This window comes from Sarcophilus harrisii, chromosome 3 (assembly GCF_902635505.1).
Source record: "Sarcophilus harrisii chromosome 3, mSarHar1.11, whole genome shotgun sequence".
NCBI classification, from domain to species: domain Eukaryota; kingdom Metazoa; phylum Chordata; class Mammalia; order Dasyuromorphia; family Dasyuridae; genus Sarcophilus; species Sarcophilus harrisii.
This window is the reverse complement of record NC_045428.1, coordinates 349,568,924-349,590,412: the sequence shown is the minus strand read 5'-3', so window position 1 is coordinate 349,590,412 and position 21,489 is coordinate 349,568,924. Positions and strand designations below refer to the sequence as shown.

The 21,489-nt window shown below is 33.4% G+C and overlaps 1 protein-coding gene across 2 annotated transcripts in view; it reads right to left on the bottom strand.

The window, feature by feature from the left end:
- Positions 1-21,489, bottom strand: part of ARHGAP15 (Rho GTPase activating protein 15) — an 818,783-nt gene that overhangs the window by 630,252 nt on the left and 167,042 nt on the right. For both annotated transcript variants that reach the window (XM_031963678.1, XM_031963679.1), the window contains exon 6: positions 19,566-19,655. In XM_031963678.1, coding sequence (XP_031819538.1) covers positions 19,566-19,655 — 90 coding nt within the window. The remainder of the gene's footprint in view (positions 1-19,565; positions 19,656-21,489) is intronic.

The window sequence follows — 21,489 nt, the reverse complement described above, 5'->3', positions numbered from 1 at the left end:
TAATTTTTCAAGTAATTTGAAAACAATGTTCTTTGAAGTCCTGATCAATACACCCAAATTGAGATCTAGTTAAAAGATCAAAATGAGTTTTAATTACTAAAATTGGGCACACAGAAAAAAAATAGGCTAATATCATTTAGTTAATTCTGCCCTTTCTACCTCCTAAATTGGTAATTACTATGATCTATCCTTATCTAGCTATGTCTATATTCATTGATCTCTCTTCATACTTACATATATATACACAAAATTGTGTGTATATATTCATATGTGTGCATATACATAAATGATGATTTGTCTGTTTTCATACTGTTTTCCTCCAATCATCCTTGATAGAAAAGATTTAGTTTTTAATCTATGTATACTTAGCATTTGTGCAGTATATTACTGGCTCTGAATAACTGTTGAGTTAATTGAATGAATGAATCAATGAATGAATGAAGTTCATTTAAAAAAATTGTCACATAAGGATTTTCTCCCTTTGCTTACTACTCTATCACTGTACACTTGTTGCTGTTACTCAACTTATCGAGATAAAACATCATCTTTTATTTGTGAAAACAAGAAGAACAACATTTGCCATGAAAATATGTAGAATATAACTTTTCAGAATCATCTCTGATTTTTTACATGCATGGCCACTGAAATCAGAATTGATTTCAAATTTTCTCAAGCTCTCTACTGTAGCTGAGTCTCTGTCATATTTACAATGCTTTTCAACTATTCTAGTTTCTCTAGTTACTTACAGACAAATCTTGGTGTTAGAACTTCTACAGCTGCTGGTCTAACAATATTCTGTGGGAACCTTGGTCTCTACAGGTGCAGACTTTTCATGTCTAATAGCAGAGATTCATAATTTTCTCTGCTCCTCGGGGGGCTAAGAAACACTATCGCTGAACATAGTGTTCCTTAAGCTCATCCCCCTACATCTCTCCCTACAATCTTCAAGCTAAATTATGATGCCTCCTCCAAACATTCCAATCAAGTAAGGCAAAATCCCAAAGTGGTTCTCAGGTTCTGGGACTGTGTTACATGGAGGGCCTCTTCCCTGAATTCTCCCACCTTAGAAGCATCAATTTGCCAGCAATCCTTAATTGGTTTAATTCCACTGACTTGTGTCAGCACTGGTACTTTAAATACATCTTTGGGATCTGCCTGGATATTGAATAATAGTTATTCTTGGCTTTTAGATTAAAACTCAAATCATTGAGGTTCAAATATTAATAATATTATTCTTTTGATCCTATTATAAGCAAAATCAAACTAATGAATTTTCAGTGGCTTAAAGGGGTTTGGCTAATAAGAAATCCCTGATATTTTTCCCTTTTTTCTTACAAGTTTTCTCAAAAATTTACTTTTTTTTTGATAAATTTCTATAAAACAATTTTTTCTATACAAAACCTTATATGTTATCACATCAAATATGTGAGTCTATAATTACCTGGCTTACCAAATGTGTGTGTGTGTGTGTGTATGTGTGTGTGTATCTTAGAGCTATAAGAGAGATTACTTACTATATTTCATTATTTTAAAAGTAAGGAAACTATGTATTTAAGAGCTTACTTGTCCAAAGATACATAATTAGTCTATAGTATAACAAACTCAGTTTTCCTGAGTTCCAGATCAGTGCTTTCCATACACCAAGAATACAAGGGGTTGAACCTTTTTCAGAGAAAATAAAAGCAAAATAAGAATCCTTTAAAAATGAGTTGTTTTGACTTCTTTCCATTGTGTATGCTCATCATTCCATCAGCCACTAGCACTATCCTATATAATCTTTGAGCATACTCTTTTCTCCAAAAGAACTAATCATTTTAAAAACTAACAAGTAAGGTGACATTTTGTTATTATTGCTGTCCCTAGCATTCCTCAGTAACTCCAACCATTTTGAGTTTAGTATTTTTACATGCCCTTATATCTGACAAAAAGATAGAGCATTGTTTTTAAATCAATGACTAACAAAGTTTTTCCTGCTTCAATCAAAAAAATTTTTGCTTTACCTATTAATAAAGGGGAAGCTATATATTTGATTTCAGTAAGTCATATATGTAAATTTTTAATGTAACTGACTAGGAAAATCGTAGCACTGAAGGAAGAAATCAGATTTGACTATCTTACTCTGACTGACTTTGGAGAATTCAGGAAAAAATATGGTCTTCCTTTGGACAATCATGGACTCTTGTCAGTATTTAAAGATAATTCTACTGATTACCAGTCAGATATGTGGTGCTTTGTACTATCTTTTAATATATAGTGAAACTATACTTAAAAAGTTTAGTCAAGGTAATAAACCAAAATGTTAAAATGAGATGGAAAGAATTAATAAGACAATTATTATATTCTAATTCTCTGAACTTTTTATATGTAGCCAAAGCATGAAGTCTTGTTCATTGGCCTTTTCTTAAGTTATATAAGTCAATGAGGCAGTAGTGCAATAGATAAAAGGCTGAATTGGGAATCAGGAATACCTGGGTTCAAATTCCACTTCTGATACTTGCTGGGTATGTGACACTGGATATGTATTTATTTTAAGGAGACTTGCTAGGATTATGTACTAAGTCAAAGAGGAATGTAGATCTGTATAGATGGCAGGAACTTGGGTGACTTTCCTTTTCATATTTCTCTAAGTATAGTGAGTCTTATCTTGGTATAGAGATGCCCTGAATATCCTCCTCCATAGGTGGGGATAGCCTCCTTTGATTGTTGTAGTTGGAAAGACTGTCTTTTTTTTTTTTATTTTTATTTAATAGCCTTTTATTTACAGGATATATACATGGGTAACTTTACAGCATTAACAATTGCCAAACCTCTTGTTCCAATTTTTCACCTCTTACCCCCCCCACCCCCTCCCCTAGATGGCAGGATGACCAGTAGATGTTAAATATATTAAAATATAAATTAGATACACAATAAGTATACCTGACCAAAACGTTATTTTGCTGTACAAAAAGAATCAGACTCTGAAATATTGTACAATTAGCTTGTGAAGGAAATCAAAAATGCAGGTGTGCATAAATATAGGGATTGGGAACTCAATGTAATGGTTTTTAGTCATCTCCCAGAGTTCTTTTTCTGGGTATAGCTAGTTCAGTTCATTACTGCTCCATTAGAAATGATTTGGTTGATCTCGTTGCTGAGGATGGCCAGGTCCATCAGAACTGGTCATCATATAGTATTGTTGTTGAAGTATATAATGATCTCCTGGTCCTGCTCATTTCACTCAGCATCAGTTCGTGTAAGTCTCTCCAGGCCTTTCTGAAATCATCCTGTTGGTCATTTCTTACAGAACAGTAATATTCCATAATTTTCATATACCACAATTTATTCAGCCATTCTCCAACTGATGGACATCCATTCAGTTTCCAGTTTCTAGCCACTACAAAAAGGGCTGCCACAAACATTCGTGCACATACAGGTCCCTTTCCCTTCTTTATAATCTCTTTGGGATATAATCCCAGTAGTAACACTGCTGGATCAAAGGGTATGCACAGTTTGATAACTTTTTGAGCATAGTTCCAAACTACTCTCCAAAATGGTTGGATTCGTTCACAACTCCACCAACAATGAATCAATGTCCCAGTTTTCCCACATCCCCTCCAACAATCATCATTATTTTTTCCTGTCATCTTAGCCAATCTGACAGGTGTGTAGTGGTATCTTAGAGTTGTCTTAATTTGCATTTCTCTGATTAATAATGACTTGGAGCATCTTTTCATATGACTAGAAATAGTTTCAATTTCTTCATCTGAGAATTGTCTGTTCATATCCTTTGACCATTTTTCAATTGGAGAATGGCTTGATTTTTTATAAATTAGAGTTAATTCTCTATATATTTTGGAAATGAGGCCTTTATCAGAACCTTTGACTGTAAAAATATTTTCCCAGTTTATTGCTTCCCTTCTAATCTTGTCTGCATTAGTTTTGTTTGTACAAAAACTTTTCAGTTTGGTATAATCGAAATTTTCTATTTTGTGATCAGTAATGATCTCTAGTTCTGCTTTGGTCATAAAGACCTTCCCCTTCCACAGGTCTGAGAGGTAAACTATCCTATGTTCTTCTAATTTATTAATAATTTCATTCTTTATGCCTAGGTCATGAACCCATTTTGACCTTATCTTGGTGTACGGCGTTAAGTATGGATTAATGCCTACTTTCTGCCATATTAGTTTCCAATTTTCCCAGCAATTTTTATCAAACAGTAAGTTCTTATCCCAAAAGCTGGGATCTTTGGGTTTGTCAAAGACTAGGTTGCTATATTTGTTGACTGTTTTATCCCTTGAACCTAATCTATTCCACTGATCAACTAATCTATTCCTTAGCCAATACCAAATAGTTTTGGTAACTGCTGCTCTATAATATAATTTTAGATCTGGTACAGCTAAGCCACCATCATTTGATTTTTTTTTCATTAATTCCCTTGAAATTCTTGACCTTTTGTTTTTCCATATGAACTTTGTTGTTATTTTTTCTAGGTCATTAAAATAGTTTTTTGGGAGTCTGATTGGTATAGCGCTAAATAAATAGATTAGTTTAGGTAATATTGTCATCTTTTATTATATTTGCTCGCCCTATCCAAGAGCATTTAATATTTTTCCAATTGGTTAGATCAGACTTAATTTGTGTGAAAAGTGGTCTGTAATTTTGCTCATAAAGTTTTTGATTTGGAAAGACTGTCTTAACTGGATAAACTGAGATAATCTCTTTTTGGCTTACACTTTTTATTGTATACTCTCTTTTTTGCTGCCTCCTGAGGGTGAGGTTCACAGTTCAACCATAATGCCAGAACCATGAATTAAATCCCTGAGAAGGAATGGACTTCCTTCCCCTGTTCCCTCTCTCTTTTGCTTCACCTCCTTGGAATAGCTTGGGAGTATTTTAATATCTCCTGTATCTTTTGTCCTTCACAGTTTCAGATGCCAATAATGATCTCCAGTGGATTCTGGAGCTCATTAGGGTAACTTTGGAGCCAAAATCTTAGGTTTCTTATCACAGAAGCCTGGAAGAGCCAAGCTGCCTGGAACTCAAAGAGGATGAGTCTGGATCTAGAATTATGCTATAGAAAAAATGGAGTAAACTATGAAGCCATTCTCCTTTCCTTTCCCAGAAATTGTGGTAGAGTAGGGAAAAGGATTAAACCCCACATGCTGAAGCTTATATATTTGTTATTTCATCTTTGAAGCATATGTTCCTTTATCAAAGCAGTTTTGTTAATGGGTTATTGCTAATGGGGTTCAGGAACCATCTTAACACTTGAAGAAATCCCTTTGGTGGGAACTGAAGCCATTTACAGAGAGTGTGAGCACATTCCAAACCCTTTTAAGGATACTAGAGAACATCAGGGGAAAGCTAAAATCCAGCACTTATGGATAGAGCTTTGATTTATCAGTATATGTAACATATATCCAATATTTCTGGCCTTCAAAAAAGTAGGGTCCAGGATAGCCATTATTATATAAGTAACAAGAAATCTGATTATATGGACAAGCATGTATTAGGTATTAGCATATTAATTACAAATTTTTTGTCATATGATAAGAATATAAATCAAATTATAAAGGTAACTATTTAGGTTTAGGGAATAGAGCACAGAATCCGGAGTCAAGAAGTCAAGAAGACCTGAATTCAAATCCACTCTCAGGCATTTCCTAGCTGTGTGAGCCTAGGCAAGTAATTTTAACCTCTACCTCAGTTTCCCCATCTGTAAAATGAAGATCATAATAGCACATACACCTCAGGGTTGTTGTGAGGACCAAATGAGATAACTGTGAAACACTTAACACAGTTCAGGACACATAGAAAATGTTTTATAAATATTAGTTATTTTCATTATTATTATAACAAATTGTATTAAAATTCCTTAAAGTGCCTTTAGTTCAATTGTTTCATTTTATCAAGGCACATAGAATTTAAGTATCTTGCCCAATATCATGCAGATGATGAGAATCATGGCTGATACTTAATGCCTTGTCTCTGACTCAAAGTCTAGCACTTATTCCAATTTACATGCCACCTCTTCAAAGTACCTTTGAATAAATACCTCAAGAAATTACTGTAGGCTTCAAATACCTTCAACCAAGAACAATTTTAATTAACTTTCCATGATTCATAACATTAAAACAATTAAGGAACACATACATATTTGAATGCGTCTAGATTTTCATTGAAGAAAATCTAGCTTTTAGATCATTAAAACATAACTAGCTTAATAATAACCATCTTGTGATAACTGGTTACAATTAGGAACGAGTTAATGAACTGACATTCTAGTATAAGCAAAATTTCCTAAATTATAGTTTCAAGTTTTAACAAAACCTCCAGTGAGGATTATAGATATCCCCCTTAATATGTAAATTCATATGGATTTCAAAAGAAACTTGCTCCATATGTTTTTTGATTCATTAACACTTAACTCATTAGAACGGTTTGTGAGGACTATTTTATGAACAGGAAGAAATCAAAACCTTTATGTTAGTCCTTTAAATCTTTTCTCCTTTAATCCTAGAAAATATGTGTTTCCAGAGCCAAATCTAATAAACATGAGTATAGAAAGATTCAAATTTGGATCTAAACTAAGGATTTGAGAATCTCAAGTGAATTCTCAACTCGGCAAAATAGCTCATCTTTAGTTTCAATAGCAATCTTCTTATCAAATCAGACATTGCCCTCTTTCCCCCCACAGACACTTAATAGCTAATTGGAAAGAATGTAAATAAAATTGGCTGTCCACCTGCAGCCAAAAAGATCCCATTTCCTTGAGTAAACCTTGCCAAAACGGCTTCACTTTCAGAACAGAAGACTCCAAGTTTTTGCATCTGTCTCTTTTGACTCCGCACTCCAAAGTCAATCCAGATGCCTGTGGATTGGAGGAGAAAAGCTGCCGGCAGGTAAACTATTTTGGCTTCAGATAGGATTTCACAGGGGGATTTCCTTGAATAAAGGCTCTCTCTTGTAAAAGTTCACAGGAGGACCTTTTCAGTAAAATCAAATTAGGGGAAAAGTCAGTGTTGACATGCCGACTAGCCACCAGATGGCAGCAATGTGTTTTTGTGAATGATGCAGTTCTATGTGCTAGTCTGCTAACATTTCACATATTCATAAGAGAACAATGGTTAATTTTCTAAGTAGGTCAGAAATGTTTCTAATGAATTTAGCCCTTCTCCCCATGTTTGTCTATAGGTCACTCCAAGTTATCAATTTTTGTGTATGTGCCCTTTGACAGCTCCCATCCCTCAACTCAGGTCTTCACATGTACCTTACCCATTAACTACAGTAGAGGTTTATTTTGATAACTCAGAAAATGCCTTGGCTTGAAACAATTGTTTTCCTGTCTGATGGAACTGTGTGGTGTAGTTGTCAAAAGACAAGTAGTTCACATGATTACTTGCCACCTCTTCAAAGAACCTTTGAATAAATACCTCAAGAAATTACTGTAAATTTATCTAAGTAAAAATAAGTGATTGTTCTTTTTTTAAATGATTTTATAGATAATTCTATATGAAGTCATTAAGGAAGGTATCCCTTAAATATCAAGGAACACATTAAAAATTGGCTCTTGTTAAAGGTTAAATCCTTCTTTGCATTCTACCTCACTTTATATTAATGATATAAGAGGTTCAAAAAAACCTCTGGCTGAGCTTCTGGGAATATTGAAAGTATACTATGATATGAATATGGTGTAGTGGAAAGAACACTGGTTCTGGAGCCTGAGAACCTGGGTCCAAAAACTACCTCTGCCACTTAAAGCCTCTCTGATCCCTGGGCAAATTACTTAGTTTATATCAGCTTCCTCTTCTGCAAAATGGTTTCTAAGATCTACTTATGATCCTAAGTACTGGAAATCAAAAGAAGATAAAGTTTCATTAATTCTTAAGTGACTTGGGACTAGAATTAAGTGGGAGAGGTAGTATAACTCTTACTTCTTAAGTGAGACCTTAGAATTCACCACATCTGTGTTTTTCTCTCCTTTTTAAAGTAGTCTGTATAAATGGCTGTATTTTTGGCACGCTGAATTGTAGCAATTGTATATGGATACCCAGGGAGTCAGGGTTTGGGGCATTTCTTCTATCACTGCTAATGGGATGTAAGGTCAATTGCTGGTAAAATTGCTAGCGCCAAGAAGTTAACAGCCCTCTATCGTAAAGAAATCCAACAGAACCCCTGTATTGTTTGTACTTGCCTGAGCTCAAGTCAACAACATACTGATTTGTGATCTGAAAACAGTTCAAGTCTCCTCAGCCCATCTATTTCATTCTAACATCTGGGCAGTTCTTTGTCTATCAGAGGTCACATTTCAATTTCCTCTTTTGCTAAGAATTAGCATCAAACCTTCAAATACCTGGAATACTCAAGTGGCTGCTATCATTCCACGTCCTTGTCTGTCACCTTTCTCACCTCCACATTTTCAAGAGCATATTTAGTCAATAAAATGGCAGGGACTCCTAATAGCATTCTGGCAAGTGCTTTACAAGTACCAGCATCTTCCTTTCATCTTAGAGTTAGAGCTTTTCTGCATTCAATTCCAGCCTTTGTTTATATGTGTGCCTGTTCTGTTGTTTTCCTCTTACTGCTTTAAGTCCTGCACTGAGATTTTAGAGTTTTATTCACCACTGCCCCCTGATTTCCCTCCTGTTCAGTGATTTGTAGCATATAAACACTCTTGAGTATATTCTCCTTCTCTTTCCTTCAAATCCAGCTTCATTACTTTACATTTCTAAAACTGAATAGCTTCAGACATGTATCTTCCAGTGATTCTTCTCCATCAAAAAAGATTTTATTTTATCTTATTTCATTCCTATGTACAAGGAATAAATGCAATACTGATTATTGGTTCTAATTATTTAAAAAGTTGCAAACCTTAAATCTTATTCTCCCCTCTCTTTTGTTTCTGAAGAAAACTTGTTCATCATAAAAACATTAGGCATGAAATAGGTAACATAAATATATGAAGGATATTTATTAAATAAACATGAAGTTATCATACATGTTGAAGATGAGCATGAAGAATGGATATCCTTGCCTGCTATGAGGGGAAAAAACAAAAACAGCAACAAAACTGTTCAAAGAACATGCCCTGTAGGTAGCCCCTAGACATCATCAACTTATTTATTTAAATGGCAGCTTTGTGTATTTAAGTTAGTATAAACACACACACACACACACACACACACACACACACACACACACACATCACTAGTTCATTTTGTAGTCAAGTCCTAACAACCCGAAGAAATGAAAGGAGAAAGGAAAAAGGATAGGGAAGAAAAGAAAAGGAAAAGATTGTATACTTCTCTCTTCTAGAAAAGTAAGATATTATGAAACATCTAACCCTATAGATAGGAACTGTTAAAAAAAAAAACCCAATAATTATAAAATAAGCAGTTATTTTTTTAAATTTTATCTCATTTGACCATAACTGAAAGATGACTACTAATGTTATTCCTATTTTATAGCTGAGGAAATGATGACAAATAGAGTTTACCAACTTGCCTGGGTATAAAGAGCTAATAAGTGTATGAAATTGGATTTGAACTCAATGCTATCCGATTCTAGACCCAACCTCTAGATCCAGGGAGTCTCCAAGTAGCCGATGTAATTATTATCTGCTCAGAAAAGTTAAATAATGAGCTAAGCTACTGATGAGAGGAAACATGCACACCTTTTAACTATCTTAGAAAACTGAGGAGCTTTTTTATGTTTATCAACATCATTTAAGAAGTAAGGGAAATAAAAGGAGTATTTTCTTAATAAAGTAGAGGGAAGATTATTCACTGATACTTTGATTGTCGGTCTCCATTACATCAAATTAATCTCCTTTTGCTAGCATTTCTGAAATGCAATTAAAGCAATGCAATAATATATCTTTTAGAGATTAATGAAATGATGAAATTATTTATATGGAAGCCTTCCTATGTACTAATGGCGCTCCTCCCAAATTCCTCAGACGACCTAAAGGAAACTTGCACAACCTCAATATTTTTCTGGTTACTGCTAATATTTTACAGGAAAACCTTTATGCAGTATTTCATTTCATACCTTTAGACTTTCCAATTCAACTTCCAAAAGGGCCTTATTCTCCTGTCCAAAAAAAAACTGAGCCTGAAATATAGGTGTAGAGTCACCAGATGGCAGCGGCACTTCAGTCAGGTGGTCAAAAATGCAAGACATTCAATTCAATTTAATTTAACAAACATTTATTCAAAATATTAACATTTTGTATCAGACTGTGCTAGGCACTAGAGAAATAAAGACAAAACTAAAATTGTCTTTGTCTTTGAGGCGAAGATGTTCTACTGAAGGGAATGCTTTTTTGCTGCTACTGTAGTTTCATTTTTTGTTTTTTTTAAACAAAAGAACAGATGAGAATCTCTGCTCTAGCTCCCATGATTTTATTACTGCATATTTTCCACATTTTTTTAAAACATGAGTAGAGGTATGAGTACAATTGAACCTATACTTAAATTGTTAGTTCTAAGATGAAATTTTGAGGGAGGGGAGTCAAAGATCTCATTGGAAAAAAAAATAACTAAACACAGTCAGAAGACAAAAACTTAAATCTTGTCCCTGCTATTTAGTACCTGTACGATACTGTGCAAGTCACTTCTGCTTTGGTTTCTTCATCTATAAAAAAGACTGGGGGTGAGGAGGTGATCTCTAAAGTGCACTCAATTCTAAATTTATGATCCTATGAAATACATGCTTAGGGTATAATTTGACACCTTTTTCACTAACACTTAATTTTTTCTCCCTCTATTATATCTGAATCTTATATTAAAAAACAACAACATCTTGATGACTCAGTGTCAAAGCAACTGGATTATTTCTCCCCAGTGTCTTGACTGCCTCACATTTAAGTTGTGACTTCTCCTCAGTATTGACTAGGTGATTGGAATAGTCATATTTTTCATGCCTCTTCCCCTCAGAATTTCTTTTCTTCACATATGATTAAAATTAAAGATCATGACAAAGTGGAACAATAAAATGAAAGAGACTCAGAACACCTCAGAAGGCTCAAATTCTGACTCCTCACCTTTACTAAGTTTGTGACTTTGGATACCACACCGCTCATCTCTGAGTTTCAATTTTCTCATATTGGTAGGTCTGGACAAATTTAGTTCTAAAGTCCCTTCTATTTCCTATATTTGGTGATAATTTTTATTTATATAAAATAACACTTTTATACACTAAAGCCTGTATATTGGTTGTTCCTTAGTCAGAAGGAATTATTGCTTTACTACTTGAGCATAAGAATGAAGTAGACACTTCTTTTTTTCTTTCTCATTGCCAAAGTAATTGATTTTCTATACAATTTTAAATACATAATATTAAAACAGATATTACTTATAGCACATATATGTTATACACATACATATATGTACATATATATAATATTTCTCAGTAGTTGATAGACTTTATTTGCTTCTTTAATAATACCTTGAGAGTACATCTTCAGTTAATAAACTTTCTCAAAGAGGTAATACCCCTTACTCAAAATAGACTATTTTAAGTAAAGTTTTTGGACATGGAATTATCATGTTTTCATGTTTTTGGAAAAATTCTGTATGAATATACTTGCCCTATGTATGTGTGTCTATGTATGCACCCACATGTAGAAGGGTGGGCTATATTCTTCAGATCCAAAGGATATTTTGAATTCTATTTTTGGAAATTCCCTGGGAAGAAAAAACTTGAGTTGTTTTTGTCCTTTATTTTTTAAGAGAATCAATGACATCATAGGTGATATCTTGATTTGTGGGTGAATTAGATTTAAATGAGACAGAATTGCACAAAGTCATCAACCTCTCTCTTCCTGAGCCACAGAAGTCCAATAGTAGGACAAAAGCCAAGACAGTTGGTTCAGGATGCAGTGGATGGTGTTAGCATCTTCAGTACCTGACCAAACTTTTAAGCGCTCTACAAAGCCTTCTTCAGTTGCCTTCATGTCCATTGAAACAAATTGTTCTTATCTGTCCATTCCACCAGAAAAAGTCTTTACATCCTTGAGGCAGACATCCTCCTCACAAAATGGTTTTGAAGCCCGTAGGCGAATCTTCGCCTGTCTGCTGAGACAGTTTAACAGTGTGTTGCCATTGTGCGTGCTGCAGGTTTTCAGAGCCACAAATGAGAGTGGGGTGAAAGTGGACACCAAAGGTGGATAAGCAACTCTTTGGAGTATTCAGGGGAGGACTAGCAACCTCTGGTATGAGGGCTTGCCAAGCCCATGTTAGGGCTAAAAACAATAGTGATATTTGGTTAAAGGGAAGTAATAATATCATTTATGTAGAACTCAGATCTTTAACTGTAAAATTCAGACACTGGAGAGCAGAAAAAGAGCCCTTCTTTCCCGATGCCATATGTTGTCTCTTGCTGAAATCCCACCAAAAACTCCTTCCCAATTGTTGTGGGGCAGATTTTTGGCTACAGCAGAGACGCAGCTGATTGCACTGCTTAGATAAGTAGGAAGTCACCACTATGTAATCTTTCTCATAAGATAGAAGCCTCTAGACCTTGTCATTTGACCCAACATTGCGTCACACCCCTGGGATTTCTTACTTGTCCCTATAACTGGACCCTCCTGGTAACCAGATACTGTCATGTTCTCTCCTGCAATTTACCCCTAGGCCCTCCAGGCCTTTCCATCCATCGTTTACCTAAGTGCTCTAGTGTATTCTCTCTCCTACACTACAGTATAACAGAGTATGTCTGACTTTTATTCTTAATGCTAGCACAGGATTTGGCACATGATAATCACAATAAATGCTTTTCTGTTCCATTTTTAAGGTACTTGACTCATTTTATGTTGAAAATTATTCTGATGTAGCAATTCTTTATTCTACAAATGATAAGTGAGAAATAACAAGGCAAAACATGGCACTACACATTTAAGACTAGAACTAGAACCAGAAATAGGGCATATGCAAAAGGAATTGAATCTAGAGTAGAAAAATTAGAGACTCCTCACATCATCTTCCCCTGGTAGTTTTCCTATGTGCAGCTTTTCTTTCCTCCTCTTTCCTTCCTTCACTTCACTCACAGTGAACCTTTCTTGTGCCCAGTTCTAACCTCCAGAATTCAGGCAGCCTTATCCATGAGCATGATAATTCCATACAACTACTTCCTCATTAGATAGTTCTTGTTTTAATATTTAAAAAAATAGTCTTAACCCTGATTTAAAACTCAAATCTCCTGGAAGATAATACAATATTCTTTACACTCGATCATGTTGAATAAGACATGATAGATCAATAAAAAGATTTGAACCACATAGAAGAGTGAAAAAAATTACACCTGGATTAGGCATTGATATTTCTTTATTCTATTTTACCTTCATGTTTTCTCAAAAGCTATGATTCTCTAAAGCAAAGCCAAATTTACATACTCAAATGAAATGCCACAATGAATATGAAGATTTATTATTTGCATTTACCCTAACTTTATATATTAAAGAATGAGAGAAAAAAATAGTAAAAACTTAGGTTCCTTTTAAATTGCCACTTCTAAGTAAAGGAAATGGATAAAACCATATCACTAATAATTTTTCTTTTTATTTGAATAATGATTTCCCAGGTGTTACTAAATTACTTATAATTAATAAACAGATACTTCTCAAAATATGAAATGAAAATAAATACACATCTGATCCAGCTATCAAATTATGTTCACAGGTATACCTATCAATGGCAGGTATAATTTTAGTATACATTAGACTCATCATATTCTATATAAGGATACAAAAGAAATGATAAACATGTAGAAAATAAGTCTATTCATGGAGCTCTGAAACTATTCCATAGTTTAGGTCCTAAAGAGTCAGCTGAAGGGCTACAATCTTAAACTCATTAAAATTCAGACTTGAACTGGACTTGAACCCAAGTTTTTCTGGTTCTGAGATTTACTCTTTATCATACCATGCCATACTCCTTTTTGTACATTGTGTACATACACTTAAAATACATACATCCACATAAATGAGGAGGAAGGAAGTTAGGAAGGAAAAGAGGAAAAGAGAAAGAGAGACAAATAGAGACAGAGAGAGAGAGAGAGAGAGTTAGAGAGATGATAAGTGCTACAGTGTTTGGAGTGCTGGAAGAATCAGGAAAACTTGAGTTCAGACCTACCCTAATATATAAGAAGTTTTAATTTCTTTCAATCTCAATTTTCTCTCCTATAAAAATAATAATAATATCTACTTCCCACTGTTGTCATAAGTCTATAATAATATTTGTAAAGCATATTGCAAACCTCTTAAAGTGTTATATAAATAGCAGTTTTTATGAAATTAATCATTATGAAGACAGAGCAACAATTCTCAAAAATTAGCAATAAATTAATCTTCAAGTATCATATGATAATTCCCAGTTTTATTTTCCTTATTATTATTAATTACTGAGGGACCTGGAGGTTGTATTTCAACAACTGAAATAATGGTGACTTCAGTCTTCTACTTTAATAGTAACCTTCTATCCAATTTTGAGTAAATCTAACTAGAGAGATACTGTGGTAGTGTCCATAGAGCTGCCCACTGAATCAGGTTTCTTCTAAGATCCAGCTTAAGTGCTACTTACTGAGGGAAGCATTTCTTAGTCACCCACTCTTCTTCCCTCTATCTATTAATATTTTCTATTCAAAGTTTACCTTACATTTTTGTATTTAATTTATATACTTTATATAACCTATACATAAGTAAGGGGCTGGTGGGTTAGGGGTCCTGTTGTTTTAGATAGGTTACATCCATCTAGGTGACTCCACATAAATGATTCTCCTAAAGAAACAAGAATATATATCACCAACATATCCTTCCTTAATGCTTCTTCAAGGGAAGGCCTTGATACCTGCTAGGAAGGGAAGCAAGGAATTTGGAGCCAGAGACTGGCCACTAAATGGTAAATGTCCTAGGTCCAATTTGAATCCAGATCCTCCTGATTATATGGTCAATGCCTTAGCCAATGTCCCACCTAGCGGCCTAAAGGCGGTAATAGCACAAGTGGGGGGCAAGAAGGTGAGATAACCGCTTAGGAAAAGGCTGCTTGGCTTTTGACTCACTTATTTCAGACATTCAGACTGATTTCACTGCCCAGGACAGAGATTTTATATTGCTACATATGCTTCCATGTATTTTTATGCCAGAGTTAGAAAGCACGATGATTTCAGGAACTTTTTTTTTTTTTGAAAGTCAAATTCTATAATCATTTCTAAGTGAGAACTAGGGGATAGAATATTCATTTACCTTTGAGACTCACATTAGCCATTGTTCTTTATGTCCTACTTCATAGTTGTAATTCCCTTCCAGAGAAATCTAAAATGCATAATTATATCAGGATAGAAGAGTGAAGAAGGTAGTAGGGGTAGTACTTCAGTTTCAGATACAGCCTGACAATACTGCCATCCCTTAACATGGTTTTATTTAGTTATTACAACTGTCTCTCTGTAAATGACATTCAGGATTATTTAAGATTATGTTGTAATCCTTTTAATCCTCAGTGCTTTAAATTTCAGGCTAAACAACAAAGAGCAAACTAGCACTTAGCAAGAATGTTTAAAGCATGTGATTCAAACACAAATCTTTTTATTCACCCCTCCTCTGATGAAAACCTAGTGTATCACATTCGTTAACCAGGCAACTGGTTCAGTACTTCACTGCAAATCACTCTGTTGCTAAATGGGGTCTCTGGCATCTTTAAACATGCCATAGTTCTTTTGGTTATAACAAAAGCAGAATTAAACAAACAAAAAGCAAAAAAAAAAATTTTTTTTAGTTAAGAAATTAACTTGCTCTTTATATCCATGAAGGTACACAATACAGACCTGAAAAGGAAAAATTACTGCAAATCTTTCAATCTTCATTTCCCTTTTTTATTAGCCTCTTTTCTTATATACTCCCTTCTCCAAGAAGCTTCTTAACTCCTTCTTTTCTTTCTTTCAGAAAAAAGTGATAACTCTCTCCTCAAATAGAACTTTAACTGACTCTTTCAACACTATCATGTTTAATCTTCTATCATACTTATTGTAAAGGTAATTTTTATCTCTGTGAAGTCAGAGGCCACATTATTTTTAACCTTTGTATCTGCAAAACCTTGGACAGTATAATACCATACATATAGTAGTTCCTCAAAATATGTTAAATTGAATTGAATAATCATATTCTATTTTGTATTGCAGCTATTTGTTTATATGCATCTCCTTTTCTATTAAAATGTAAGCTCCTTGAGGACAAAAATTATTGTTGCTCCTACAATATCTACTAAAATATCTTAGACATCATGGGTGTTAAATAAATGTTTGTGGAATTAAATTTATCAGATACATGGAACTTATTGTTGAACTACTTAAACATTTTTCACAAATTTTCCATTTCTGTGTGAAATAATATCAGTAAAGAAGAATCACTTTTGCTCGTTGATAAGTTATAGGAGTCTCTGAAATCAGCCCTGTGGATATCAATATGATTTATTCAGGCCTGTTCAATGGCTATACATTAATACTTAATTAATGTTAGCGCTCTTATACTACTCCCTACTATTTTAAGAAATATCAAATGCACGTTTAGACTTTGATGGAACTTTGATGGTAAAGGAAACAGAAGACTAAATGCTTACTCTTTGAAGATAAACTAGGAATATATAAATTCATGTGACCCAACAATATATGCAAATGCAGGAAATGCCTTAGCTTAGTATAGCACATGGGCGCTTCTGAGTTTTTCAAGCACATCTTACACAGACAATGATTTTTCCTATTAATTTCCTGTTCCATTTCCCTACATTCACTCTAATTACGGTGGTATATAATTGGTAATCCATCTGCTTTTTCAAGATAGATTTCTAAATTTAAAATTACTTCTAATTTTGCTTCTTTGATTTTTCTTGAACCAAAAATCTCAATAGTCATTTGCTATCTGTAATCTATAATTCATAGCCTCAGATTGAACACCAAGTCTAATTCAAACTTGGAATTCTAAAGCTATTTCTAATGTCACATATCAGCTGAAGTCATCATGGTCTTATTTCAGCCAGGAACAAACACTTTATTATTCTGTAGGTAATGAAATCCATGGGCGCAGGCACATACACACATACTCACACACATATTCACACACACACACACATTCAAAACATCCGACAATGCTTTAATACATGTTTTTGAGATATAATCATGTTTATTCTGATCATTTGAGGGAGGCCAGCTAATGTATCTAATCAAATATTGATGCAAGTCATCTAGATTTAGCTCTCTGGCAAATCCTTCTAGATCCCCCCCTTTTTTTCCCCTAGTTAACAGAACTATGAATGCTATTTATAATGCTACATCAATAGATGGGTATTACAGACTTTTATTTAATCCATTGTATCCAAGTATTTTCAACATCAGAAAAAAATGAAGTGATCCACCCCAATAAAACATTTAAACATTTTATAAAATTTATATTGAATAGGACTAGAACTCTGACATTTGCAAAAATAATTTTTGCTTAGGGTTTTTTTTTTTAAGGGTTTACTCTAAACATATGGCCATTGTGTCAATTCATTAATTTGTTCAACAAACTTAAATAAGAACCTATTAAATGTAAAACATTATGCTAGGGACTCTGCAGGATATAAAGTTCAATCAACCAACAGGCATTTACTAAGACCTTGTCCCTATCCTCAGTAAATTTACAATATAGTAATACAGATAATAAAATAAATATAAACAAAATAAAAGAAGAAAAATATGTTTCTTATTCTGTTTTTTAAGCTTTCCTCCCCCCAAAATTAACAAGAGTGAGAACATATAATTTATCATGGATCCTAACAGAGTTCAGAGTACATGTTTTTTAAGTCTAAATTTGTTATATCTTACTGCCATAATAAGGGAGAATTGATCTAATTTTTAAGTAGCTACATATAGATAAGTTGATAAAAGAGGGACAAAGTAGCAATTAAAATAAGAACAAATGTTTCTTGTGAATGAAAAAGAGTAGTGTCAGATCTGCACAGGGTAGAAAAATGCAAAGCTTTTTCTTTGCTATATTCTTTAGTAGATAACATTCTTTATTTACCCCAATAACTCCAACATATCTATAATCACATCTAGAAATAAAGAACTTAAAAGTCATATATGTTCTTCTCTTCATAATTCTTACTGGAATTTTAAAAATTTTTCAGAGAAATTTTATTGTAAATACTGGAAGCCTTTCTCTAATTCTCCACAAAGATTTATCCCAGTGTCTTATCTTGCTTGGTATAAGTTTGACTCTGGATTTTAGAAGGCTATCCTCCTCAGGAGTGCAAATTCTGCCAGATTCTACAAATGAAGAGCTTCAAATCCATTTCTAGCAATATCCATGTTGACTTTTCCAGAATCAACCTAAGTATAGTACTCATAATCAGAAATCTGGCCATTTGGTAATGAATTATTTGGCCATGACAATCAATTTTCTCATATAGAGATAACAAAATGCCTAATTGCAGCATACCTTACATTTGTAAATCACAGTCTTTCCACTCTAAAGTATGACTGTTAATTTAACAACAATTGGCATTTATTACATCCCTAAATGTAAAAAAGGTACTAAGCTAGGTGTATGTTATATAAAAAACAAAATGAAAAATAGATGCTGTTCTCAAAGAAATGACTACATTTTACTTGGAGGTGGAGATGAGAGTTAAGAGGATATAATATTCATATAGATAAATAAGAAAAAAGGTAATTGGAAGGACACAATATTTTCAAACAGTAAATCAGCAAATATTTATTTAGTGCCTACACCATCCTAAATACTAAGAATACCATTTATGGACTACTTAGGTAAATGACAAGTTATTGGATACTTAAAATTAAAATAAATCACACATAATGATGAGATGAAGAGTGATACTTTTTTGAATGAGGGCAATCTTATCTTAGGTTCATCAATTACTCCATTCCAAGAGTCTAATTATATGTAAACCTTTGTAATTTAGAATTTTATCTTTTCAAGGGATTAAGTTTGGATACTGCATACACACACATACACACAAATATTCATATATATACATATATGAATATATTCCATATAGAAAATTGCTTGTTTTCTGTTAAATGCAATTTTCTCAAATATAGAAATAAGCTCCTTTATGAATTCTGGTCCCCTTTTATCTTACCTTCTCCCACCAGTGAACATACTGAGGAAATCACAAGCATAAATAGCAATTTAGCAAAACAAAACAACAACAAGGTAACCATACACAGTTGGAACTCAACTTGTGCAAACATCTTGGGAACTTTCTATTTATTAAGGCTCTTTAGGTCAACAATTCTAGGCATAAACCCAAAACAATTACCTGCCAACTTACAAAAACCAATTGAATACACACAGAACATTAATCAACAAATCAACACATCCTAAGTGTTTTGATAAGATTCAGTCACCAGAGCTTTTATTCATTAAAAAGCCCTAAAAATGGAAGCAACAACAATAAAAGATGATCTTTACTCAATTAATTCATAGCTACTAAAACTTTTAAACAGAAGTAACTAGTAATTGACTCAAAAGAATTCATATTCATAAAAGGGGACAATAATAAATTGAATATTTGCAATATACTTACCTGAAAGACATTTTTTCTGCTTGATTTTTCTTTGGTCCATTCAATTTGTGCTCCACATAAATCCAGACATTCTGGTTTGTTCCCAGTTTTCTATAAACAAAATTAAACATAAATAAAAAGTTTTTAAAAACTAGATGACATTTTAAAGCTCAAGAATTTCTTATTAGTTGAATAGTATAATGTTTTTCCTAGCATCATAATGTTCATATACTACATATACATATATGCACATATATCTTATCATGTTTCTAGTAAAAATCCAATTTTAGGGACTTCAATTTATGATTATTTTCACAACACATAATTAAGAACAATACTTAAGATGAATTCTGAATTTCCATGCATTAAAAAAAGATAATTAAAGGAATAGGTGAAATTATGACATCTTGATATGCTACTTTTTCACTAATTCTGACTACTTTCCCAATCTTATACATATTGCTACTGATAACCTTGTTTCAATAATTAGCAGAACTGATAAGTTCTAGAGTTATCTGGTCTAGATATGATGAACGTGGTCTTATGAAAAATGTTAAGACTACTAAAGAGACCTGTATTAACAATGATCTTTCTAATTCTCTGTTTCCTCATTTAAAATGTTACATCATTACTCCAGCTAGGTGGTACAGTGAAAAGAGAACTGGGTTTTAAGTCAGAAGGACCACTAAAAATGTGGTATTAGAACCTTATTAGCTGAATGACTGTGGGTAGGTCATTAACTTCTGACAGCCTCAGTTTCCTTCAAGGTAAAATGGGGACAATAAGAACATCTTTGGAATTGTTGTGAAGATTAAATGAGGTATTTGTAAAGCACTAAGCACAATGCCTATTGCTTAGTAGGTGCTATATAAATCTTTGTTCCCTTCCAATTTTAGCTCTGTGATTTTATGAAATTTGCCCTTTTTCCCTGGTGTAATTAAATAAGTCTTCAAATTCATCAATTATAAAACTAGAAATGTTACATCCTCTCAACAATTCATTTACTCTAAGGAATAATTTGAATCTGTCTCTCTCCCCTTTCTCTGTCTCTGTCTCTGTCTCTCTCAGTCTCTCTCTCTCTCTCTCTTTCTCTCTCTCTCTCTCTCACCACCCCTACAACATATAAATATCCTACAACATACACATGTTCTCCTTTAATCAACTTCACTAAAGAAACATAAGGTTGTGTCATTTGAGAAAATAAAAACTGTTATATTTTCATTTTTTTTGTAAGCGGAATCACTAAATTTTCACATATACTAGGAGTACATGTCATTTAAATGGATGCTATCCAATTATTTATAGTTTTTTATAAAGCTTTCTTAAAACAATGAATAATCATTACTTCATTTTTTTTTTTTTTTTACAATTGGATCTTCATATATGATGTTTACTTAGAGTAGATCATATCTCTGTGATCTTTACTTTCCTAATATGGTCTTATACCTCAAATTTGGAAGTGATGTGGGGAATTATCTAGTCCAAAGGAAAGAGATCTAGAGAAGTTTAAAAAAAGGCACTAAATTACACAAATAATAACTTATAGAATTCAGGATCCATGAATCCAAATCCAATTTTATTTTAATAAATAATTGTCATAATAGGCATATATCAAGAACTTGGAACATTGTGGTCAAAAAAGGAATGTTAGTATATCCCATTGCCAAGAATACCCTTCTATCACACAGAGCAGGTTGCAAGGGGAAACAAATGTTTGTTATTATGTGAGGGACTTAGGATTATCTCTGAGAAAGTAGCTTCATTGCTCTTATAAGTTGATGGGCAATTTGGGAGAGTGACCTGGAAACTTATGAGCACAGTAGAGGTTTTGGATTAAATGTTTAGTTTCAGGATCATAGCTATGCATTTGTCACTTAGAAGGAGAGCTGAGAGAGTGATTAGACATCATTGGTTCCATTTCTTGCCTTCCCACATAACCATGTAC